The sequence below is a fragment of the Rhea pennata genome, unplaced genomic scaffold (assembly GCF_028389875.1).
Source record: "Rhea pennata isolate bPtePen1 unplaced genomic scaffold, bPtePen1.pri scaffold_189, whole genome shotgun sequence".
Taxonomy (NCBI): domain Eukaryota; kingdom Metazoa; phylum Chordata; class Aves; order Rheiformes; family Rheidae; genus Rhea; species Rhea pennata.
This window is the reverse complement of record NW_026907658.1, coordinates 13,766-36,350: the sequence shown is the minus strand read 5'-3', so window position 1 is coordinate 36,350 and position 22,585 is coordinate 13,766. Positions and strand designations below refer to the sequence as shown.

General features: G+C 76.3%; 4 protein-coding genes across 6 annotated transcripts; 1 reads left to right on the top strand and 3 right to left on the bottom strand.

The window, feature by feature from the left end:
• Positions 1 to 24: 24 nt before the first annotated feature.
• ISOC2 (isochorismatase domain containing 2) lies at positions 25 to 4,470 on the bottom strand (the record flags this gene model as incomplete). The annotated part of the gene is given in 8 exon segments (XM_062601019.1): positions 25 to 244; positions 1,472 to 1,537; positions 2,486 to 2,547; positions 2,550 to 2,648; positions 2,651 to 2,696; positions 3,275 to 3,354; positions 3,357 to 3,412; positions 4,314 to 4,470. Coding segments are annotated over 7 exon segments (622 nt in total), but the record flags the coding sequence as incomplete, so codon positions are not given.
• A 1,335-nt stretch (positions 4,471 to 5,805) lies between these two features.
• On the top strand, positions 5,806 to 7,886 carry IZUMO1 (izumo sperm-oocyte fusion 1). Its single transcript, XM_062601018.1, has 8 exons — positions 5,806 to 6,031; positions 6,109 to 6,183; positions 6,291 to 6,377; positions 6,452 to 6,472; positions 6,565 to 6,645; positions 6,996 to 7,096; positions 7,415 to 7,565; positions 7,873 to 7,886. Exons 1-8 carry the CDS (start codon positions 5,806 to 5,808, stop codon positions 7,884 to 7,886), a joined length of 756 nt encoding a protein of 251 aa, XP_062457002.1.
• A 2,058-nt stretch (positions 7,887 to 9,944) lies between these two features.
• On the bottom strand, positions 9,945 to 18,760 carry RASIP1 (Ras interacting protein 1). 3 transcript variants are annotated; one of them, XM_062601016.1, is made up of 12 exons: positions 18,593 to 18,760; positions 18,182 to 18,335; positions 17,092 to 17,696; positions 16,645 to 17,003; positions 15,864 to 16,502; positions 14,949 to 14,986; positions 13,820 to 13,974; positions 12,950 to 13,071; positions 11,679 to 11,919; positions 10,559 to 10,731; positions 10,318 to 10,465; positions 9,945 to 10,229 (listed from the first exon to the last, which is right to left on the bottom strand). In XM_062601016.1, the coding sequence occupies exons 2-12, from the start codon at positions 18,313 to 18,315 to the stop codon at positions 10,030 to 10,032; spliced, it is 2,814 nt and encodes a 937-aa protein (XP_062457000.1). In that variant the 5' UTR covers positions 18,316 to 18,335; positions 18,593 to 18,760; the 3' UTR covers positions 9,945 to 10,029. The 3 variants fall into 3 exon arrangements, with proteins under 3 accessions (XP_062457000.1, XP_062456998.1, XP_062456999.1); XM_062601014.1 differs by lacking the exon at positions 9,945 to 10,229 and having other exon boundaries at positions 10,335 to 10,465; positions 10,559 to 11,919; XM_062601015.1 differs by lacking the exon at positions 9,945 to 10,229 and having other exon boundaries at positions 10,335 to 10,465; positions 10,559 to 11,739.
• A 298-nt stretch (positions 18,761 to 19,058) lies between these two features.
• Positions 19,059 to 22,585, bottom strand: LOC134154269 (uncharacterized). Its single transcript, XM_062601017.1, has 5 exons — positions 22,538 to 22,585; positions 22,059 to 22,266; positions 19,614 to 19,745; positions 19,393 to 19,493; positions 19,059 to 19,238 (listed from the first exon to the last, which is right to left on the bottom strand). The coding sequence occupies exons 1-5, from the start codon at positions 22,583 to 22,585 to the stop codon at positions 19,185 to 19,187; spliced, it is 543 nt and encodes a 180-aa protein (XP_062457001.1). The 3' UTR covers positions 19,059 to 19,184.

Below are 22,585 nucleotides of genomic sequence, written 5' to 3'. Positions count from 1 at the left end.
GTGAGGCCTCTAGGGGGCCGCTGCCTGCCGGGGGGCGTGGCCTCCAGGGGCGGCATCCCGGGGGCGTGGCCTCTAGGGGGCGTGGCGGCGGGGGGCGTGGCCTCCCGGGGGCGGGGCGGACCTGGCGGAAGCGGGGGTGGGCGGCGTCGCGCAGCAGCTGCAGCACGAGGCTCTCGCAGGTGCCCAGGAAGGCGCCGCTCTGGCGCAGGCGGCCCAGGGCCACGAGCCGCTCGAGCTGGCTGCGCCGCGGGGGTCAGCGCCCCACCGCCCCGCCCCACCGCCCCGCCCCACGGCCCCGCCCCACCGCCCCGCCCCACGGCCCTGCCCTCGGCCCCGCCCCACCGCCCCGCCCCACGGCCGCGCCCCACGGCCCCGCCCCACGGCCCCGCCCCACGGCCGCGCCCCACCGCCCCGCCCCACGGCCGCGCCCCACGGCCCCGCCCCACCGCCGCCACCCCGTCCCGCCCCGCCCCACCGCCCCGCCCCACCGCCCCGCCCCACGGCCCTGCTCCACCGCCCCGCCCCACCAGCCGCCACCCCGTCCCGCCCCGCCCCACCGCCCCGCCCCACCGCCCTGCCCCACGGCCCTGCCCCACCGCCCCGCCCCACCGCCGCCACCCCGTCCCGCCCCGCCCACCACCCCGCCCCACCGCCCCGCCCCACGGCCCCGCCCCTCGGCCCCGCCCCACCGCCCCGCCCCACGGCCGCGCCCCACGGCCCTGCCCCACCGCCCCGCCCACGGCCGCGCCCCACGGCCCCGCCCCACGGCCCCGCCCCACGGCCGCGCCCCGCCGCCCCGCCCCACCGCCCCGCCCCACGGCCGCGCCCCACCGCCCCGCCCCGCCCCGCCGCCCCGCCCACCGCCGCCACCCCGTCCGCCCCGCCCCACCGCCCCGCCCCACGGCCGCGCCCCACCGCCCCGCCCACCGCCCCGCCCCACCGCCGCCGCCCCGCCCCGCCCTGACCCGCCCCACGGTGCGCCCCACCCTCCGGACACCCCCCAACCCACGGCTCCCCGCCCCACGGCCTCCCCACCCCCACGGCCAGCCCCGCCCCACAACCGGCCCCGCCCCACAATCGGCCCTGCCCCACAGTGGGCGGCATCCTGTGGTGTCTCCGCCCCAAAGTGTCCCTGCCCTACGGCCAGCCCCGCCCCACAGTGGCCCCACCCCACAGCCAGCCCTGCCCCACCTCCGGCTCTGCCCCACGGCTGGCCCCACCCCATGGCTGCCCCACCCCGAATCAGCCCCGCTCCAGCAGCCCCGCCCCACCTCCAGCCCCGCCCCCCAGCAGCCCCACCCCACCTCCAGCCCCGCCCCAACTCCAGCCCTGCCCCCCGGTGGCCCCTGCCCCACCTCCAGCCCCGCCCCCCGGCAGCCCCGCCCCACCGGCGGCCCCGCCACCTCCAGCCCCGCCCCCGGCGGCCCCGCCCAACCTCCAGCCCCGCCCCCGGCGGCCCCGCCCCACCTGCGGACGAGCAGGCGTCCACCACGACGTGCACATCCAGGCCCCGCTCCAGCAGGTCCAGCGCCGTGCTCTGGGGGGGGAGGGGGGGGCACCGACGCTGCGCCAGGGGCCCAGGCGTCCGGGTGACCCCGCCCCTCCCCCCCCACGGGCACTGCACCCGCCGGGGCCCCTCCCGGACGCCGGGGCCCTCCCCTGAGCAACCCCCTCCCCCCCTCCCCGGACCGCCTGGGTCCCTGCCCTCTCCCCACGGGGGTCACCCGGACTCCTGGGCCCTCCCCCAATAACCCTCGGACGCCTGGGCCCTTCCCAAGCGCCCGGACGCCCTGGGCCCCTCTCCAGCCCCCCACCAGACACTGGAGGCCCCTCCCCAGCCCCCCCCCAGCCACCGGGGCCCCTTGCGAGCCCCCCCCTGCTGCTGTCCCCCCCCAGACCCCCCAGCCGCCTGGACCCCTCCCCAGCCCCCCGGCCACCTGGCCCCTCCCCAGCCCCCCGGCCGCTGCCCCCCAGCCCCCCCCCAGCCGCCAGGCCCCTCCAGCCCCCCAGCCGCCTGGGCCCCTTCCCAGCCCCCGGCCGCTGCACCCCCAAGCCCCCCCAGCCGCCAGGCCCCCCCCGGCCACCTGGGCCCCTCCCCAGCCCCCGGCCGCTGCCCCTCAGCCCCCCCCAGCCGCCAGGCCCCCTCCAGCCCCCGGCCGCCTGGCCCCCCCCAGCCCCCGGCCACCTGGGCCTCTCCCCAGCCCCCCGGCCGCTGCCCCCCAGCCCCCCCCCAGCCGCCAGGCCCCCTCCAGCCCCCCGGCCACCTGGGCCCTCCCCCAGCCCCCCGGCCGCTGCCCCCCAGCCCCCCCCAGCCGCCAGGCCCCTCCAGCCCCCCGGCCACCTGGGCCCCTCCCCAGCCCCCCGGCCGCTGCCCCCAGCCCCCAGGCCCCCGCCGCTGCCCCCAGCCCCTCCACCCCCCTGGCCACTGGCCCCCCAGCCCCGCGGCCGCCGTGCCCCGGCCCCCCAGCCCCCCCCGGGCGCGCACCAGGATGCAGGCCTGCGTCTCGATGCCGCAGAGCAGGACGGAGGCGAGGCCGGGCCGGCCCGCAGCTCGGCCTCCACGGCCGGCACCACCATGCTGAAGCAGGTCTTGGGGTGCTTGGGCAGGTCGTGGGCGCCCAGCTCGGGCACCGTGGGGCCAGCGCCCGCGGGTGCTGCTCCGTCACCACCGCCGGCACCCCCAGCTCCCGGCACGCCTGCGGGCGCCCGTCACTGCCCGCCGCGCCGCCCGGGCGCCGGGGCCCCCCGGGGCGCAGGGGGCAGGAGAGGGGCCGCCCGACGCCGGGGCCCCTCGCCGAGCCGCCTGGACGCTGGGGCCCCCCCGGGGCGCAGGGGGCAGGAGAGGGGCCGCCCGGACGCCGGGGCCCTCATTGAGCCGCCCGGGCGCCGGGGCCCCCCCGGGGCGCAGGGGGCAGGAGAGGGGCCGCCCGGACGCCGGGGCCCCTCATTGAGCCGCCCGGGCGCCGGGGCCCCCCCGGGGCGCAGGGGGCAGGAGAGGGGCCGCCCGGACGCCGGGGCCCCTCGCCGAGCCGCCCGGACGCCGGGGCCCCCCCAGAGCACAGCGGGACGCCTGGGCCCCAACGGATGGGTCAGAGGGCTGTCAGGCTCCCGGACGCCTGGGCCATGGGGGGGGGGGGGGGGATGGGGGGGGGTTCTGGGCTCCAGGACGCCTGGGCCCTGGGGGGTGCCAGGCTCCCGGACACCTGGGTCCCGGGGGGGGGAGTTGGGGACGGGAGGGGGGTTCCGGGCTCCCGGACGCCTGGGCCCCCGGTACCTGGAGCAGGCGGGCGGCGACGGCGACGATCTGGGGGAAGAAGGCGACGCTGGGGCGGAAGCGCTCCTGCATGTCGCAGAGAAGAGGATGCTGCTGCCCGGCGCCACCTTGCCCAGCCGGGCCCCGGCCATGGCCGCCCTGCGAGCGCCGGCGCGCGTGAGGCACACGCGTGTGCGAGCCGCCCCGCACACACACGGGGGCCGCCCCCCATGCGGGAGCCGCCCCGCACACACGTGTGGAGCCACCCCGCACACGCACGTGAGCCGCCCCACGTACGCATGAGCGCCCCACGTACATGTGAGCTGCCCCACACACGTGGGAGCCGCCCCGCACACACGTGTGAAGTGCCCCACGTACATGTGAGCCGTCCCACACACGTGTGAGCCGCCCCGCACACGCACGTGAGCCGCCCCATGTACGCATGAGCCGCCCCACGTACATGTGAGCTGCCCCACACACGTGGGAGCCGCCCCGCACACACGTGTGAGCCGCCCCACGTACATGTGAGCCGCCACACACACGTGTGAGCCGCCCATGTACGCGTGAGCCGCCCCACGTACGCGCGGGAACGGTCCCGTGCAAGAGTGAACTGCTTCGCACACACGTGGCCTGCCCCACACACGCATGAGCTGCCCCACACAAATGACCCGCCCCGCACACTTGTGACGTCCCTTGTACACGCGTGCCCTGTCCCACACGTGTGACCCGCCCTGCACACGCGTGACCCGCTCCGCACACACATGTCCTGCCCCGCACACTCGTGACCTGCCTCGTACGCGCGTGCCCTGTCCCACACGCGTGACCCGCCCTGCACACGCCGTGACCCGCCCCACACACACGTCCTGCCCCGCACACTCGTGACCTGCCTCGTACGCGCGTGCCCTGTCCCACACGCGTGACCCGCCCCGCACACGTGTGACCCGCCCCACACACACGTCCTGCCCCGCACACTCGTGACCTGCCTTGTACGCGCGTGCCCTGTCCCACACGCGTGACCCGCCCCGCACACGCGTGACCCGCCCGCACACTCGTGACCTGCCTCGTACGCGCGTGCCCTGTCCCACACGCGTGACCCGCCCCGCACACGCGTGGGACCTGTCTGCTCGCACACACGGGCCGCCCGACGCACGCGGCCTCACACAGGGTCGCCCCCCCCGCCCCGCACACACGTGTGCACCGTGACACACACGCGTGTCCCCCCCCGTGACCTCTGACCCCCCCACCTGTGCTCCGTGACCTCCGGCCGCAGCCAATCAGCTCCCCCCGCCCGCCGGGCTCCGAGGCGCCCCCCCCAGGCTCCGCCCCTTCCTCCTCCCGCTCGCGGCCAATCAAAAGGCGCCGCTCCCGCCCCACCCATCTGGCCACGCCCCTGCTGCGGTTCCACCCAATCAGTGAGCAGCAGCAACACCTCCACCCCCCCCTTCACCTTGGCCTGCCTAAGCCCCGCCCCCTGCGGAGCGCTGGCCAATCAGAGACAGTGAGGGGCGGGACATGCTCCCCGGGAGCCTGTCAGCAGCCGAGGCGGCCGTATTAGCGGGAGGGGTCTCAAGGCCACGCCCCTAGCGGCGGCTCCACCAATCAGAGGAGGGGGCGGCGGTGGTGATGTCAGCAGCCCCCTTAAAGGGCCAGCGGCAGTTTGTGTCTTTAACGCGCGGGTGGGGTGGGGGAGGGGCCCGGGCGCCTCGGTCCCCCCGGTGTCACCACCCCCCCATATCACTGTGGGACCCCCCAGCCAGTTACCATGGAGACAGCCTGCGGTGACCCCTGACCCGTCACCATGGAGACAGCGACCTCCCCCCTCGCTGCCCCCTTACCGTGCCCCTCCATGGCCCCAAACCATAGAGACCTGGTCCTCCAGGCCCCAAACCATAGAGATCTGGACCTCCAGAACCCAGACCATAGAGACCTGGTCCTCCAGAACTCAGACCATAGAGACCTGGTCCTCCAGAACCCAGACCATAGTGACCTGGTCCTCCAGGCCCCAAACCATAGAGATCCAGTCCTCCAGGCCCCAAACCATAGATACCTGGTCCTCCAGAATCCAGACCATAGAGAGCTGGACCTCCAGAACCCAGAGCATCGCCCTGGCCTGCCCGTTACCATGGAAAAAAGTTAGTGGGGTGGGGGAGGGGGGCAGTCACCCTGCCCCCACCCCCGTAACCATAGCAACCCGGCTGTCACTGTGGAAACAGGTTAGCAATGATGTCACCACAGACAGGGTGCTACGGGGGGGGGCGTGGCCAAGTGGGGGGAGCTGAGGGCGTGGCCTGGTGGGAGCCCCCCCGCTGGAGGCGTGGCCTAGGAGGGGAGGTCTCTTGAAGGGGCGTGGCTTAGAAGGGGGCGTGGCCTAACAGGGGGCGTAGCACAGCCAGGGGTCCCTGATGGGGGGCGTGGCCTTGCCGGAATCCACCCGGGGGCGTGGCCTAGCAGCAGGGCCCTGCAGGGGGCGTGGCCTGCAGGGGGGCGTTCCGGGGGGGCGTGGCCTGCGCGGGCGCGTCCCGCGCGGCCCCGCCCCGGTTGCCGGGCGGAGGATGCGGGCGCTGGCGGCGGTGCTGGCGCTGGCGGCGGCGGCCGGCGGGTGCCTGCTCTGCGAGCCGGGGGCGGCGCGGGCCCTGGGCGCCCTGGCCGGGCCCTACCTGGAGCGGGCGCTGCCGCGGCAGCCCGAGCTGCGGGCCCGCGTGGCCGCCCTGCTGCGCCGCGGCCTGCGCGGCCTCGCCACCCTGCCCCGGCACCCCGACACCTTCATGGGCGTCATCGGTGAGGCCCCCCCCCCCGTGCCCCCCTGCCCTCCGCGCCCCGAACCCCCACCCAAAACCCTCTGCCCCCCCCCCAAGACGAGAACACGCTGCTCGAAGCCTCCACCCACTTCCGCCGGACCGTGGGACGCGTCATGGAGCAAAACTACCAAGGTGACGGCGCGTCCGCCCCCCCACCTCCCACCGCCTTGGGGCGTTGACTCTGGAACCTAACGGTGGGGGTCAGCAGGCGCTCACGGGGCCGCTCCCCCCCCCCCCAGACGAGCGGGTCTTCAACGAGCTCTACTGGGCGCTGCAGGAGGTCAAGGACCACTTCGAGCAGCTCATGCGGCGCTTCCAGAGCGAAGGCGAGACCCCGACCCCGCCCCGGACCCCCGCGAGGCCCCATTGCCCGCTCACCCCCCTTTTTCTCCCCTTGCAGTGTTTTGCCCCAATAGCTGTGGTGAGTGGTGGGCGCAGGGTGGGGGGGCAGCGTCAGCGGGGGTCGCGCCCCGTCCTCCGAGCCCCCCTGCCCTCGCCGTGGGCCCCGCGCAGGGCGCATGGAGCAGGTCTGGATCGACTGCTGGTCCTGCAACGCCTCCCTCTACTCCTGCACCCGGGGGTTGCTCTGCGGCGGTGAGTGGGGCCGGGGGGGCTGCGGGCGGCCGGGGGGGTCCCACGGGACAGGATCGCAGGGTTTCCGGGGGGCAGGATCAGGGGACCTGGGGGGCAGGATCGGGGGGGACAGAGGGGCAGGTTGGGCGGTCCTGGGGGGCAGTTTAGGGGGGTCCTGGAGGAGCAGTTGGGGGGGTCCTGGGGGGCAGTTCGGGGGGGGGCCCAGAGGGCAGTTCAGGAAGTCCCAGGGGACAGTTTGGGGGGGTCCTGGAGGAGGCAGTTTAGGGGGGTCCCGGGGGGCAGTTTGGGGAGTCCTGGGGGGCAGTTTGGGGGAGTCAGGGGATGGCGACCCTGCTCCCCCCCCCCGGCAGAGCGGCGGCTCTCGGTGGCGGAGGACGAGGAGCTGATCCTGGACTGCAGCCTGGGCTGGCACCGGGCCGCCCACGGCACCAAGACCTATGTCTTCTACCGGGTAGGGCCGGGCCGGGGGACCCGGGGAATGGGACCCCCCCCCCCCCCCGGGGAGCGGGACCTGCCCCCCGGGAGCAGGACACCCCCGGGATCGGCCCCCCCATCAGGGAGCGGGATCCCCCATCGGGGAGCGGGACCTCCCCCGCGGAGTGTGACCCCCATCAGGGAACCGGGACACCCCCCCGGGGACCGGGACACCCCCCCCGGGGACCGGCCCCTCCCATCAGGAACCCGGACCCCCCGGGACGGGGACACCCCCCCGCGGGACCGGGCCCCACCCCCGGGGGACCGGCCCCCCCCGACCCTCCGGCCCCCGCAGGCGGCGCCGCCGGGGGAGCAGCGGCTCGTGGCCGGCCCGGACCCCTTCCTGGTGCGGAAGCAGGTGACGGGCAACGACTCGGGCCGCTACCGCTGCGAGATGCGCAACCCGCGCGGCGAGCTCTGCTCCGAGCTCCGCTTCGCCGTCACAGGTCCGCGGCGGCGGCGCCCGGGGCCGGGGGGGGGGGGCCGGGGGTGTCCCGGGGGGCCTCGGCGTCCCGGGCTGACCCCGGCCCGGCCCGGCCCGCAGTGACGGCGGCGGAGCCCCGCTGGCGCCCCCCGGCCCCGCCGCCCCGCGCCCGCCCCGCGCCCGCGCCCGCCCCGGCCGCCGCCGCCGCCGCCGCCGCTTCCGGCTTCGGCGCTGCCGCCGCCGCCGCCGCCGCCGCCTGGTGAGCGGGGATGGGGGGGGCGGGGCCTGGGGGGGACACGCCCCCGCTAGACACGCCCCTCTCCCCTCAGCCACGCCCACATGAAGTATCCGTCCCCTATGTGGGCGTGTCCAGGCGGGTGGGGGCGGGGCTTGAGGACGACACGCCCCCGGCCGCACAGTGCCCGCCCGTGTGGGCGTGGCCAGACGGGTGGGGGGTGGGGCTCGGTGACGAAACACCCCCCGCCGCGCGTCTCCCGGCTCCGTGGGCGTGGCCGCCGGGCTGTGGGCGTGACCTGGCTGCCGCAGCCCCGCCCACTCCCCCCCCCCCCCCGCAGGGCCTGCCTGCGCCGCCGCGGCGGCTCCGGGGACGGCGGGAGCCCCCCGGGCCCCCCCCCACCGCAATAAAGGGACCTGCTGAGCCCCCCGGACGCCTGGGCCCCCCGGACGCCTGGGCCCTCCACACACACACCCCAGTTTCCCCAGTGCCGAGGGAGCTGGGGGCAGGTGGGGTGTGAAGGGCCTTTACTGCCCCCCCCCCCGCGGCCCCCCAGCCCAGGGGCGGCTCTGGAGGGGGGGGGGGCGGGGGCCGCCGTGCGCCGAGGGGGGCCGGGCCGGGGGGGCTTCTTGGGGGGCGCAGACACAGGGTGTCCCCCCCCCCATGTCCCTGGCCATGTCGGTCTGTCCATCTGCCCGGGGGGGTGGAGCCCCACCGCCCCCGGGGGGAGGGGGCAGCTCAGACCCCCCCAGCCCCACACACGCGTGTGCCAGGCGTGTGCCAGCCCCCCCCCCCAGCGAGGACCCAGGCGTCCGGGCAGCCGGCCGGGCCGGGCTCTTTATTGGGGGGGGGCAGTGGTCCCTTTTGGTGGCCAGTGGCCCCCGGGGGTGGCCAGGGGACCCTCGGAGCCTCCGGTGGTCCCTCAAGGTGTCCGGTGGTCCCTGGGGGTGTCCGGTGGTCCCTCGGGGCCTCCGGCGGTCCCCCCGGGCTCCGGCGGTCCCCCCAGGCGCGGCTGCCTGTCCCTTGCAGCGGTCAGCACTCCAGTGCGGATGTCCGGCGGTGCCTCAAGGCGTCCGACTGTCCCTCGGGGCGGCCGGCTGTTCCTGGGGGTGGCTCACTGTCCCTCAAGGCGTCCGACTGTCCCTCGGGGCGGCCGGCTGTCCCTGGGGGTGGCTCACTGTCCCTCGGGGCGGCTGGCGGTCCCTCCAAGTGACCGGTGGTCCTTTGGGGCAGCTGACTGTTGCTTAAGGTGACTGGTGGTCCCTTGGGGGTGGCCGGCTGTCCCTCGGGGCGCCTGGTTGTCAGTCGGGGCGCCTGGTGATCCCTTGGAGTGCCCGGTTGTCCCTGGGGATACCTAGTTGTCCCTCAGAGCAGCCGGTTGCCCCTTGAGGTGCCCGGTTGTCCCTTGGAGTGTGTGGTTGTCCCTCAGGGTGCCCAACAGTCCCTCGGGGCAGCCGGTTGTCCCTTGGAGCAGCCGGTTGCCCCTCGGGGTGCCCGGCAGTCCCTCAGGGTGCCCGGTTGCCCCTTGGGGTGCCCGGCGGTCCCTCGGAGCAGCTGGTTGCCCCTCGGGGTGCCTGTCGGTCCCTCAGGGTGCCCGGTTGTCCCTTTGGGTGCCCGGCGGTCCCTCGGAGCAGCCGTCAGCCCCTCGGGGCGCCCGACGGTCCCTCAGGGTGCCCGGTTGCCCCTTGGGGTGCCCGGCGGTCCCTCGGAGCAGCTGTCAGCCCCTCAGGGTGCCCGGTTGCCCCTTTGGGTGCCCGGCGGTCCCTCAGAGCAGCTGTCGGCCCCTCGGGGTGCCCGGTTGCCCCTTTGGGTGCCCGGCGGTCCCTCGGAGCAGCTGTCAGCCCCTCGGGGTGCCCGTCAGCCCCTCAGGGTGCCCGGTTGCCCCTTGGGGTGCCCGGCGGTCCCTCGGAGCAGCCGTCAGCCCCTCGGGGCGCCCGACGGTCCCTCAGGGTGCCCGGTTGCCCCTTTGGGTGCCCGGCGGTCCCTCGGAGCAGCTGTCAGCCCCTCAGGGTGCCCGGTTGCCCCTTTGGGTGCCCGGCGGTCCCTCAGAGCAGCTGTCAGCCCCTCAGGGTGCCCGGTTGCCCCTTTGGGTGCCCGGCGGTCCCTCGGAGCAGCTGTCGGCCCCTCGGGGTGCCCGTCAGCCCCTCGGGGCGCCCGGTTGCCCCTTGGGGTGCCCGGCGGTCCCTCGGGGCGCCCGTCGGCCCCTCAGGGTGCCCGGTTGCCCCCCGGGGCGCCCGGCGGCCCCCCGGCGTCAGGCGGCGCCCTCGAGGCCGTAGGCGGCCCGCTGGTTGGCGGGCAGCGAGCCCTGCTCCAGGTCGCAGAGGAAGCGGCGCAGGCGGCAGAGGTGCCGGTGCAGCGCCTCGTCGCTCACCGCCTCGCCGGGGCGCAGCCGGAAGCCCTCGCCCGGCAGGATCAGCGGCGGGTGCTCCGTGAAGCTCTCGAAGATGTCGCCTGGCGCGGGGAGACGGGGGGGGTTGGGGGGGGGGCGCTGGCAGGGGTGAGGGCCGGGCCGGCGGGGCGCGGGGGGCGGGGGGCTCACCGGCGGCGATCTGCTCGCGCTCCTCGGCCGGGGGGCTCCAGCCCTCGGGGCGGCCGCGGCCCGGCCCCAGCTGGTAGTGGCTGAGCACGTGGTGCAGCTGCGCCGGCGTCAGCGCCGGGTACTCGCCGCGCAGCCGGGCCCAGGTGGCCTGCGGGGGGGGGGGGACGGGGGGTCAGCGGCGGGCGATGGGGGGCCGGCGGCGGGGTGGGGCGGGGCGGGGGGGCCGCGCGGGGTCCCCCACCTTGCTGAGGCTGCTCTTGGGGGTGCAGAGCAGGTTGGCGGTGGCCGAGAGCTTGCGGAAGAACTCGGCGGCGATGTCGCCCAGCCCCACGCCCTGCAGCCAGTCCAGCACCAGGTCCAGGTTCGTGCGGACCCGCACGGCCCGCGACCACTGGAAGAAGGGGCCGGCGGAGCCTGGGGGGGCGGGGGGGGGGGGTGAGCGGGGCGGGGGGCTGCGCCCCCCCCTCGCCTCCCCCCCCCGCCCCCCTCCCCTGCCATCCTGCCCCCCCCACACTCCGGCCGCTTCCCGCAGGAAACCAGCAGCTTCCTGCGCGCGTCCGGCTCGGACAATGGGAGGAAGCTGGGGGGGGGGGGGGCCGGGGTGGGGAGGGGGCGCCCGGCGGGGCTGGGGCCCAGGCGTCCGGGACCCCCCCACCCCTCCCTCGCCAGGTTGCCGCGCTCTGTGGGGGGACCCGGGTGGCCGGGGTGCCCCCCCCACCGCGGGCTGCAGCAGGAAGGGGCCCAGGCGTCCAGGCGGAGGGGGCCCAGGCGTCCTGCTGTGTCCCCCTGTCCTGTCCTGTGGCAGGAGGGGCCCAGGCATCCGGGGTGCCGCCCCCCCCATCCTGCAGCAGGAGGGGCCCAGGTGTCCGGGTGGAGGGGGCCCAGGCGTCCTGCTGTGTCCCCCTGTCCTGTCCGGTGGCAGGAGGGGCCCAGGCATACGGGGTGCCGCCCCCCCATCCTGCAGCAGGAGGGGCCCAGGTGTCCGGGTGGAGGGGGCCCAGGCGTCCTGCTGTGTCCCCCTGTCCTGTCCGGTGGCAGGAGGGGGCCCAGACGTCCAGGGTGCCCCAGTCGCCCCCCCGCCGTGCGGAGGGCTCCGTCAGCCCCCGCTCTGGGGGGGGTCCCAGTTGCCCCCCCCGCCGTGCGGAGGGGCCTGGTGCCCCCCACTCTGGGGGGGGGTCCCAGTCGCCCCCCTGCCGTGCAGAGGTCCCAGTCGCGCCCCCCCCCCCGCTGTGCGGAGGGCCCCGGCGCCCCCCACTCTGGGGAGGGGTCCCAGTCGCGCCCCACTCTGGGGGGGGGGTCCCAGCCCCCCCCCGCCGCGCGGAGGGCCCCGGCGCCCCCCGCCCTGCCCGGGCGCCGCCCACCTCGCTCCATGAGCGTGTTGAAGAGGGAGGCGTTGGAGAAGAAGAAGAGGTAGCCGAAGGTCTGCGAGACGAGCGCCGGGTGCAGCTGGCAGTCGCGGCCGAGCTGCAGGGCGGCGCCGTAGAGGGCGAGGGCGGGCCGCAGCGCCGGCGGCATGGCGCCCAGGTCCGGCGCCGCGCTCGGCTCGCCCGCCCCCGAGAACGGGTTGCTGTCCAGCAGCGCCGGCAGCGCCGAGTACAGCGTCTGCGGGGCGGGCGGCAGCGCGTCGGCCGGCGCCGGGCGCCCGGGCCGAGGGGCGGCGGGGGGCTGCGGCGTGGGGCGGGTGCCGTGGGGTGGTGCTGGGGGTGGGCGCCAGGGCAGCGGAGTGGCATGGGGCTGCGCTGTGGGGCGGGTGCCGTGGGGTGGTGCTGGGGGTGGGCGCCGGGGCAGCGGGCAGCGTGGGGCTGCGTCGTGGGGTGGGTGCTGTGGGGTGGTGCTGGGGGTGGGCGCCGGGGCAGCGGGGCGGCATGGGGCTGCGCTGTGGGGCGGGTGCTGTGGGGTGGTGCTGGGGGTGGGCGCCGGGGCAGCGGGGCGGCGTGGGGCTGCGCTGTGGGGCGGGTGCTGTGGGGTGGTGCTGGGGGTGGGCGCCGGGGCAGCGGGCAGCGTGGGGCTGCGCTGTGGGGCGGGTGCCGTGGGGTGGTGCTGGGGGTGGGCGCCGGGGCAGCGGGGCGGCGTGGGGCTGCGCTGTGGGGCGGGTGCTGTGGGGTGGTGCTGGGGGTGGGCGCCGGGGCAGCGGGCAGCGTGGGGCTGCGCTGTGGGGCGGGTGCCGTGGGGTGGTGCTGGGGGTGGGCGCCGGGGCAGCGGGCAGCGTGGGGCTGCGTCGTGGGGTGGGTGCCGTGGGGTGGTGCTGGGGGTGGGCGCTGGGGCAGCGGGGCGGCATGGGGCTGCGCTGTGGGGCGGGTGCTGTGGGGTGGTGCTGGGGGCGGGTGCCGCGGTGGTGGGCAGCGTGGGGCGGGGTGGTGGGGCGGGGTTGCGTGTTGTGGGTCACGCGCCGTGGGGCGGGGCGGCGGGGCGGGGTCGTGTTTCGCGTGGGGGGCGGCGGGTTGCGTGCCGTGGGTTGCGTGCCGCGGGGCGGGTTGCGTGCCGCAGGTCGCGCGCCGTGGGGCGGGGCGTGGCGCGGCGGGGCGTGGCCGCGGGCGGGGCGTGGCGCGGCGGGGCGTGGCGCTGTGGGGCGGGGCGGGGCGTGGCCGCGGGCGGGGCGTGGCCGCGGGGCGTGGCCGCGGGCGGGGCGCACCTTGGTCAGGTAGTAGACGCACTGCTGGAAGGTCGACATGATGACCTCGTCGAGCGCCGCCAGCGCCTCGTCGCAGGCCTCCAGGTCGCCGGGCAGCGCCGCCGCCGCCGCCGGGCCGGGGCCTGCGGGCCGCGGAGCTGCCGTCCGTCTGTCCGGCCGGCCGCCCACCCGTCCGGCCGGCCGTCCACCCGTCCATCCACCCGTCCATCCACCCGTCTATCCGCCTGTCCCCCCATGCGTCCGTCCGTCCACCCGTCCACCCGCCTGTCCGTCCACCCCCACCCACCCGTCCATCCACCCATCCGTCCGCCTGTCACCTGTCTGTCCGTCCGTCCGCCTATCTGCCCGTCCGTCCGTCCGTCCGCCCGTCCGTCCGCCCGTCCGTCCACCTGCCCCCCCGCCCGTCCGTCCGCCTGTCCCCGTCTGTCCATCTGTCTGCTCGTCCACCTGTCCATCCACCCGTCCGTCCACCCGTCCGCCCGCCTGTCCATCCACCCGTCCGTCCGCCTGTCCGCCTGTCTGTCCGTCCGTCCGCCTGTCTGCCTGTCCGTCCGTCCGCCCGCCCGTCCGTCCACCTGTCCCCCCGTCCGTCCACCTGTCCATCCACCTGCCCCCCCGCCCGTCCGTCCGCCTGTCCCCGTCTGTCCATCTGTCTGTCTGCCCGTCCACCTGTCCATCCACCCGTCCGTCCACCCGTCCGTCCGCCTGCCCCCCATCCGTCCACCTGCCCCCCGTCCGTCCACCTGTCCGTCCACCCACCCCGCCGCCCGTCCATCCGCCTGTCCCCCTGTTCGTCCCTCTGTCTGTCTGGCCGTCCGCCCGCCCGCCCGCCCGCCTCGGCTCCCCGCCCGCCCCGCGGCGCCCGCTCACCCTCGGGCTCCGGCTCGAGCTCCCGCTCCAGCTCCAGCACGCGGCCCTGCGCCAGGTTCAGCAGCTCCGTGGCGTTCGCCAGCCACAGCACCAGCGGCCGCAGCTCGGCCGCCACCTCGGCCGCGCCCGGCGCCTCGGCCCCCGCCTCGGGCTCGCTGTGGGGCGGGGCGGGCGGGGAGGGGTCAGCGCCGCGCCCCACGGCGCCCACAGGGCACCGCCGCGCCCCACGGCACGGGGACGGGGCACCGCCGCGCCCCACGGCGCGGGAGGGGTCAGCGCCGTGCCCCACGGCACCCACAGGGCACCGCCGCGCCCCACGGCACGGGGACGGGGCACCGCCGCGCCCCACGGCGCGGGAGGGGTCAGCGCCGTGCCCCACGGCATGGGGACAGAGCACCGGCGCGCCCCATGGCACCCACAGGGCACCGCCGCGCCCCACGGCACGGGGACGGGGCACCGCCACGCCCCACGGCGCGGGGAGGGGTCAGCGCCGTGCCCCACGGCATGGGGACAGAGCACTGGCGCGCCCCATGGCACCCACAGGGCACCGCCGCGCCCCACGGCACGGGGACGGGGCACCGCCACGCCCCACGGCACGGGGACGGGGCACTGCCACGCCCCACGGCGCGGGAGGGGTCAGCGCCGCGCCCCACGGCATGGGGACGGGGGCACCGCCGTGCCCCATGGCACGGGGACAGAGCACCGGCGCGCCCCACGGCACCCACAGGGCACCGCCGCGCCCCACGGCGCGGGGACGGGGCACCGCCGCGCCCCACGGCGCGGGGAGGGGTCAGCGCCGTGCCCCACGGCATGGGGACAGAGCACCGGCGCGCCCCATGGCACCCACAGGGCACCGCCGCGCCCCACGGCGTGGGGAGGGGTCAGCACCACGCCCCGCGGCACCCATGGGGCACGGGTCAGCGCAGCGCCCCAAAGCACGGGGAGGGGTCAGTGCCGAGCCCTACGGCACCCATGGGGGATGAGGCCCGGGTCAGTGCCGCGCCCCACAGCGTGGGGATGGGGCACCGCTGCAGCCCCGGGGGGCCCACACGTCCCCCCGGCTGCGGGGGCCGGGGGGTGGGGCACGAGGGCCGCCCCCGCCCGCCCCCGCCCCCCCGGGGACACTCACGTCTCCGGCTGCCGCTCCCCGATCTCCTTGATCTTCTCCTGCGGGGCAGAAGCGGGGGAAGGGGTGAGAGCGGCACGGCGCGGCACGGCACGGCACGGCACGGCACGGTGCAGCATGGCGTGTGCACCACGGCGCGGCACAGCATGGCACAGCGTGGCGCGGCACGGCACAGTGCAGTGCAGCAGAGCGTGGCACAGAATGGCACGGTGCAGCATGGCGTGGTGCAGCACGGTACAGCATGGCACGGCATGGCACAGCACAGCATGGCACAGCATGGCACGGCACGCTGCAGCATGGCACGGCATGGTGCAGCACAGCACGGCGCAGCAGAGCGTGGCACAGAATGGCACGGTGCAGCATGGCATGGTGCAGCACGGCACGGCACGGCACGGCATGGCACAGCACAGCACGGCACAGCACGGCGTGGCACGGCACGGTGCAGCATGGCACGGCGTGGTACGGCACAGCACAGCGCAGCACGGCACAGTGCAGCGCGGTGTGGCACAGCACGGCGTGGCACGGCACGGTGCAGCACAGCGCAGCGCGGCACGGCGCGGCACGGCACGGCAGAGCACGGCGCGGCGCGGCACGGTGCAGCACAGCGCAGCGCGGCGCGGCGCGGCACGGCACGGCAGAGCACGGCGCGGCGCGGCACGGTGCAGCACAGCGCAGCGCGGCACGGCGCGGCACGGCATGGCAGAGCACGGCGCGGCGCGGCACGGTGCAGCACAGCGCAGCGCGGCACGGCGCGGCACGGCACGGCAGAGCACGGCGCGGCGCGGCACAGTGCAGCACAGCGCAGCGCGGCACGGCGCGGCACGGCATGGCAGAGCACGGCGCGGCGCGGCACGGTGCAGCACAGCGCAGCGCGGCACGGCACGGCAGAGCACGGCGCGGCGCGGCACGCCTCCTCACCCAGACGGCCTCCTTGACGAGCTGGGCGACGCGGGCCAGCAGCGCGGGGAAGTGGGCCGGCTCGAGGGCGCGGGCCGAGTGCTCGAGGCAGAGCCCCAGCAGGAAGGCGGGCGCCAGCGCCGCGCCGCCGCCGCCGCCGCCGCCGTCGGCCAGCCGCAGGATCTCCCGCAGCAGCGCCTCCTCCTCCTGCGGCCGGAAGCGCAGCTCGGCCCGCCGGCTCTCCACGTAGGCGCGCACGGCCTCGTGGCGCTCCTGCGGCGAGCGCCCGCAGCCGGGGCAGCCCAGCGCGCCGGCCAGGCCCGGCGCGGGGCCGGCGCGGGGCAGCCAGGCGGGGGGCGGCGCCGGCCCGGCCCGCGGGTCCTTGTACACCAGCAGGAAGTGCTGGCCCAGGCCCAGGAGGTCGCCGGGGCCCAGGGGCGCCTGGCGCAGCAGCGGGGCCCCGTTGTGCGTGACGGCGGCGCCGCGGAAGGGCCGCACCAGCGCCGGCTCGCCCGCCCGCACCAGGCAGTGCCGCGGCAGGATGTCGGGGGCGTCGAGGAAGGTGTCCACGCCGCCGCCGCCCCCCTTCTCGGGCGGCCCCCGGCGCTCGGGCCGCCCGAAGACGTGCCGCGGCCGCGTCATCACGTAGACGACGAAGTCCTGCGCCGGCGGGGCGGGGGCGTGAGGAGGAGGAGGAGGAGGGGGCCGCGGCGCGGTGGGGGCGGCCACGTGCGCCCCCCCGTTCCCGCCCCACAGCGCCGGGGGGCCGCTCCCCCCCCCCCACCTCCCCAACCCTGCTCACCTGGGGGTCGTAGCCCTGCAGCAGCAGGAAGTAGGGGTGGCGGCTGGGCGGCCGGATGAGGCACTGCGAGAGCTGCTCCAGGCCGTCGGCCGGCTCCTCGGCGCCGCCGCCGCCGGGCTCGGCCGCCGGCTCCTCGGCAGCGGGGGTGGCGGCGGGAGCGGCGGTGGGGGGCGGCCCCGCCTCGCCCCCCGCCACGCTCAGCACCGTCTTGCGCTCCCGCCGCTTCTTGGCGCTGAGGTTCATGTCGCTGATGCTGCGCCGCAGCGAGAGGTTGTCGGCGCGCTCCTTGGGCGGCGCCGGGCCCCCCGAGGCCGCCCGCGAGCGGCTCTTCTGCAGCCGCCGGCCCTGCGCCTCGGCGCCTGCCGGGGTGGGGGGCGGAGAGGGAGGGTGAGCGGCACGGCGCGGCGCGGCACGGCGCGGCGCGGCACGGCACGGCGCGGGCCTCACCGGCGGGCTCCTCGTCCTCGGCCTCGCAGGCGCGCTCCACCTCCTGCCGTCGGCGGATCTCGAAGCGCCGCGAGCAGCCGGCCTTGGGCTGCCAGACGTCCTGCAGCACCAGGGGCCGCTCGGCGTCGCCCACGGGCCGCAGGTGCTCGGCCTGCCAGGCGCCGCCGGGCCCCGCCGCCCGGCCCACCACGTCGCACAGCACGTAGTCGTCGGGCGGCCCCTCCTCGGGCGCCAGCCCGTAGCGCTCCAGCGCCTCGCGCACCAGCTGCCGGGCGGTGGAGCGCGGCGTCGCCAGGACGCTCTTGTAGTTGGCGCCGCGCGAGATGTCGCCGCCGAAGATCTTGAGGATGCCGGGCGGCTGGCGCGGCCCGCAGAGCTCCGCCAGCTCCTCGGGCACCGGGGCCGCCAGCTCCGCCAGCTTCTTCTCGCTGGCCCAGCGCCCGCCGCCGCCGCCGCCGGCCGCCCCCACGCCGGTGCCGCCGCCGGCGCCGCCGCTGCGGTGGAAGAGGTTGGAGAGGCGCTTGTGCCGCGCCGCCTTGCTCTTGCCGGGGGGCCGCAGCTCCACCGTCTCGCTGCTGCGGCTGGCCGTGTCCGACGAGGTGGACCTGGGGCGGGCGGCAGACGAGGGGCATGCGGGGGCTGCCGCTGCCGTGGGGCTCGAGGCCGCCACCGTGGGGCTCGGGACTGCTGCCGTGGGGCTCGGGGCCGCTACTGCCACGGGCTCGGAGCCGCCGCAGGGCTCGGGGCCACTGCTGCGGGGCTCAGAGCCACTGTGGGGCTCGGGACGGCTGCTGCCACAGGCTTGGAGCCGCCGTGGGGCTCGAGGCTGCCATCACCACAGGCTCAAAGGCGCTGTGGGGCTCGGGGCCGTTGCCGTCACAGGCTCAGAGCCACCGTGGGGCTTGGGGCTGCCATGGGGCTCAGGGCCGCCGCCGCCGTGGGGCTCAGCGCTGCTGCCATTGCGGGCTCAGAGCCGCCATGGGGCTCGGGGCCGCCACCACCACGGGCTCAGAGCCGCCGCGGGGCTCGGGGCCGCCGTGGGGCTCGGGGCCGCCGCCGCCGTGGGGCTCGGGGCCGCCGGTGCTCTTACTTGACGGAGCCGACGCTGGGCCAGCGGCGGCTCATCTTGGCCAGGCGCTTCTTGGGCGAGTTGATCCAGAGGCCGACGGGGAAGTGGAGCTTCCCGAAGCGGGGGCTGCCCTCCTTGCGCTCCTCCGGGAACATGGCGCCGGGGCGGGCGGCTCCTGCGGGCACGGGGAAGGGTCGGCGGCGCGGGGCAGGCGGCAGCCCGGGTCCGGGGCTCCCGCTGCCCCGCCGGCGCGAGCGGGGTGACGGCGACCGGGCGCCCGCCGGGAGGGACTCCCAGTGCCCGGAGAAATCGGGGCGGCGTCGGGGGGGCCGCACAGGAGGGGCTGCCGGCGCCAGGACGCCCTCGGTCCCCCCGCGGGGGGGAAGGGGACGAGGCCCCGGCTCGGAACGGGGTCGGAACGGCGGGCGTTACCCAGTCTCGCGGCGAATCCCTTGCTGTGCCGGCCGTGCCCGCGCTCAGCGGTGGTGCGGGGGCTCCCGGCGCTGTCCCATGGTCTCCCGGAGCTGGAGAGAGCCCCCGTCCCGTGGCCTGCCTCACGGCTCCGCGGCCGTTCTTTGTCTCCGCGCCTCCAGCTCGGCTCCGGCAGGGTCACTAAGCAAGGACTTCCCTTCGCAGGGCCGGCCCGGCGCGGCGCAGGGGGGACAGGAAAGGGCGAGCCAGGCCAGGAAGCGGCGCCGAGCACCGGCTGGGGGGCTGGGAGGGGGCCCACGGGGAGGCCTGGCCGGGGCAGGGAGGGAAGCGGGCCCACGGCCAGCCGGCGGCGAAGGGGGGCAGCCGGCACGTGCGCGGGCGGCGCTGAGGCCACCCCGCTCGAGGGCGAGGAGCGGCAGGGCTGGCCACCGGCCAGGCGGAGGGCAGCACACACGGACGCGGCAGGGACGGGACACAGGCGGTTTATTGTGAGGCAGTGGCGAGCACGGATGTTCCCGTGGCGGGGAAGGAGGTTGGAGTCAGGGATGCCGCAGGGATGCCTGGGGTCGCTCAGTCCGGCTGGCGCCCAGGCCTAGATCCTGCCGGGGAAGGTCCCTTCTTCCCGCTGCTCGTCCCAACGCTGGATCTGGGAGGAAGACACACAGGTCTGCCCAAGGGCACCAGCTCGGATGCAGGCGCTTGGGGAAGAGCGGGCCCAGCTCATGGAGCCAAGGGGAGCCGGAGGAACGGCAACGCAGGCTTCCCAGGCCCAAGCTCCCCCCGGGCCCTGCGCTACCTACCCAGAAAGTGGGGCAGATGGACTTGAAGACCCGGAAGTACCAGAGACACGGGGTGACATCCCGGTGCTTTGCCGTCAGTGTCTTCATGCAGCGGTGATAGTCTGCGGGGGCACCAGCAAGGGGTCAGGCCCCCCATCACTCCGGACAGGATGATTTCCCCCCCCCCCCAAATGCTGACTCTCCAGGCACATTTAGAGATCCTTTAGCATCCCGAGACTCACCTAGATAGTTCTGGAAGCAGTTGCGGGTCTGGTTGGCATTGGGGAAGCGGGGGTCGAATGGGGCCGTCAGGTAATGACTCAGGGCTCCCTTGGGGCCCTTCCTGTCCCCGGCGTCCGAGACACGCTGCACAGCTGTGGGGAAGGAGGCAGGTTCGGCTGTGCCGACACCGGACGCCGGGGACCCCAGGGCCCCTGGAGCCCCAGCTCGGACCCTGCCCACAGCAGCCGCTGCGGCCCGGATGGCGCCAGCCCAGAAGGGAGGCGCCCGCCTCACCGAGCACCCCCCACATCCACACACAGCCCTCGCCCCGGTCCCCCTCCAGGCCTGCCCTGTCCCTCCCCACCCTCCACCCCCGAGGCGCCGCCGCGACCCTCACAGGCGCCCGCCGCCATGGCCGCGCCTCTGCCCTCAGAGCCGGGCCCGCCCACGCCGCGGCAGCCAGCGCTCCCATTGGCTGAGCCCTTCCCGCCGCCGAGGCCGGGAGCCAATGAGAGCGCGGGCAGATGTCGCGCGCTGCGCCCTCCCTCCCGCCCCCTTGTGGCCGTTGGGAGCAACGGTCGGCGCGTCCTCGGGGGGGGGAGGGGGGCGGTGTTCTGGCGGGAAGGGGGAGCCCGAGCCAATCAGAACGCGCAGCGCGCTGGCCCCGCCCCCCCGGGCTGCCTCCACTCGGAGCGCCCTGAACCCCCCTCAGGGACCGCAAACCTCCTCTCAGGGACCCCTATATCCCCTCAGGGACCCCCGATATCCTCTCAGAGACCGCAAACCTCCCCTCAGGTACCCCATTATCCCCTCAGGGACCCCCGATATCCCCACAGAGACCCCAACATCCCCTCAGGTACCCCAATATCCCTTCAGGGACCCCAATATCCCCTCAGGGACCCCAATATCCTCTCAGAGACCGCAAACCTCCCCTCAGGTACCCCAGTATCCCCTCAGGGACCCCCGATATCCCCACAGAGACCCCAACATCCCCTCAGGTACCCCAATATCCCTTCAGGGACCCCAGTATCCCCTCAGGGACCCCAATATCCTCTCAGAGACCGCAAACCTCCCCTCAGGTACCCCAGTATCCCCTCAGGGACCCCCGATATCCCCACAGAGACCCCAACATCCCCTCAGGTACCCCAATATCCCTTCAGGGACCCCAGTATCCCCTCAGGGACCCCAACAGCCCCTCAGAGACTGCAAACCTCCCCTCAGGTACCCCAATATCCCCTCAGGGACTTCAATATGCCCACAGGGACCCCAAACCTCCCTTCAGGGACCCCAACATCCCCTCAGAGACCCCCAATATCCTCTCAGGGATCTTAATATCCCTTCAGGGATCCCAATATCCCGTCAGGGACCCCAAACCTCCCCTCAGGGACCCCGATATCCCCTCTGAGACCCCCAATATCCTCTCAGGGACCCCCAATATCCTCTCAGGGATCCCAATATCCCCTCAAGGATCCCAATATGCCCACAGAGACCCCAAACCTCCCCTCAGGGACCCCAATTTCCCCTCAGAGACCCCCAATATCCTCTCAGAAATCTCCATACCCCCTCAGGGACCCCAATATCCCCTCAGGGACCCCAATATCCTCACAGAGACCCCAAACCTCTCCTCAAGGACCCCAGTATCCCCTCAGAGACCCCCAATGTCCTCTCAGAGATCTCCATATCCCTTCAGGGACCCCAACACCCCCTCAGGGACCCCCAATATCCTCTCAGAGACCATAAACTTCCCCTCAGGGACCCCAATATCCCCCTCAGGGACCCCCAATATCCTCTCAGAGACCATAAACCTCCCCTCAGGGACCCCAATATCCCCTCAAGGACCCCCAATATCCTCTCAGAGATTTTGATATCCCTTCAGAGACCCTAAACCTCCCCTCAGAAAAAAGAAAATATCCCTTCAGGGACCCAAACCTTCCCTCAGAGACCCCCAATGTCCCCTCAGATCCCCCAATGTCCCCTCAGAGACCCCAATATCCCTTCAGAGACCCCCAATCTCCCCTCAGGGACCCCAAACCTTCCCTCAGAGACACCCAATGTCCCCTCAGATCCCCCAATGTCCCCTCAGAGACCCCAATGTCCCCTCAGAGACCCCAATGTCCCTTCAGAGACACCCAATCTCCCCTCAGGGACCCCAAACCTTCCCTCAGAGACCCCCAGTCTCCCCTCAGGGACCCCCAACCTCCCCCCAGAGGCCCCGTGCTCCCTTTGGGGTGCCCCAGCCTCCCCGCAGCCCCCCAGCAGGACCCTTCCATGAGCCCCCACGCCATGGTCCCTCGTCCCCCCCCCCGCCCCCTAACTGGGGCTCCTCGCCCCAAACCGGCCTCCCCCCGCCGCCCCAGCCCCCCAGACGGGCTCCCCTCGGGGCCCCCCGGCTCCCTCCCGCCCCATCGCCCTGAGCCTCGGGCCCCAGAGCAGCCCTCCCCGGCTCTCCCCTCCCCTCCCCTCACCCCCGAGGCAGAGCAGCCCCTCGTCGTGCTCCCTCCGGCACCGGAGGCTGCAGGCTGCGTGGTGAGAGCTGGGGGTCCCGGGGAGCCCCAGGGGGGCCAGGGGGCGTCGGGAGACCCAGGAGGCGTCGGGGGCTGCCGGGGGCCGCTTGGGGACACCGGGGCCGCGGGGGCCGCTCGGGCGGCCGCTCAGCCCTCCCCGGCGTTCCCCCTTGACGCAGGTCCGGCGGTGCCGGCGCGGCAGTTCGGCGGGAGCAGCGAGCGGGCGCCGCGGGCCGCTCCGGCGCCGGAGGCGGTAAGCGGGACGGCTGCCGCCCGCGCTGCGGCTCCGCGCAAGCGGCGAACGCTTCGCCCGGGAGAAGGCGCCCTGTGCTCGGCCCGCTGCGCTGGGAGAGCGCGGGGCCGGGGCCGGGACCGCGCCCGCTCGCTGCCCCGGGGCGGGGAGGGAGGCCGCCCGGCGGAGCCCCGCGGCCGGCGCTCACCTCCGCCGCTGCCTGGCCGCGCCTCGCCGGGGGCCGCCCCGCCGCCAT

What these genes read in the sequence shown, in the direction of transcription:
- IZUMO1 (XM_062601018.1), top strand. Translation starts at nt 5,806, where the DNA reads ATGCGGGCGCTGGCGGCGGTGCTGGCGCTGGCGGCGGCGGCCGGCGGG. An exon ending in CATGGAGCAAAACTACCAAG is followed by an intron (nt 6,184 to 6,290) that starts GTGACGGCGCGT and finishes CCCCCCCCCCAG; the next exon opens with ACGAGCGGGTCTTCAACGAG. An exon ending in CCGGGGGTTGCTCTGCGGCG is followed by an intron (nt 6,646 to 6,995) that starts GTGAGTGGGGCC and finishes CCCCCCCGGCAG; the next exon opens with AGCGGCGGCTCTCGGTGGCG.
- RASIP1 (XM_062601014.1), bottom strand. Translation starts at nt 18,315, where the DNA reads ATGTTCCCGGAGGAGCGCAAGGAGGGCAGCCCCCGCTTCGGGAAGCTC. An exon ending in TGCAGGGCTACGACCCCCAG is followed by an intron (nt 16,503 to 16,644) that starts GTGAGCAGGGTT and finishes CCGCCGGCGCAG; the next exon opens with GACTTCGTCGTCTACGTGAT. An exon ending in GCTCGAGCCGGAGCCCGAGG is followed by an intron (nt 13,072 to 13,819) that starts GTGAGCGGGCGC and finishes CGCGGCCCGCAG; the next exon opens with GCCCCGGCCCGGCGGCGGCG.
- LOC134154269 (XM_062601017.1), bottom strand. Translation starts at nt 22,585, where the DNA reads ATGGCGGCGGGGCGGCCCCCGGCGAGGCGCGGCCAGGCAGCGGCGGAG. An exon ending in GGGGCTGCTCTGCCTCGGGG is followed by an intron (nt 19,746 to 22,058) that starts GTGAGGGGAGGG and finishes CCTTCCCCACAG; the next exon opens with CTGTGCAGCGTGTCTCGGAC. An exon ending in CTGCTTCCAGAACTATCTAG is followed by an intron (nt 19,494 to 19,613) that starts GTGAGTCTCGGG and finishes GTGCCCCCGCAG; the next exon opens with ACTATCACCGCTGCATGAAG.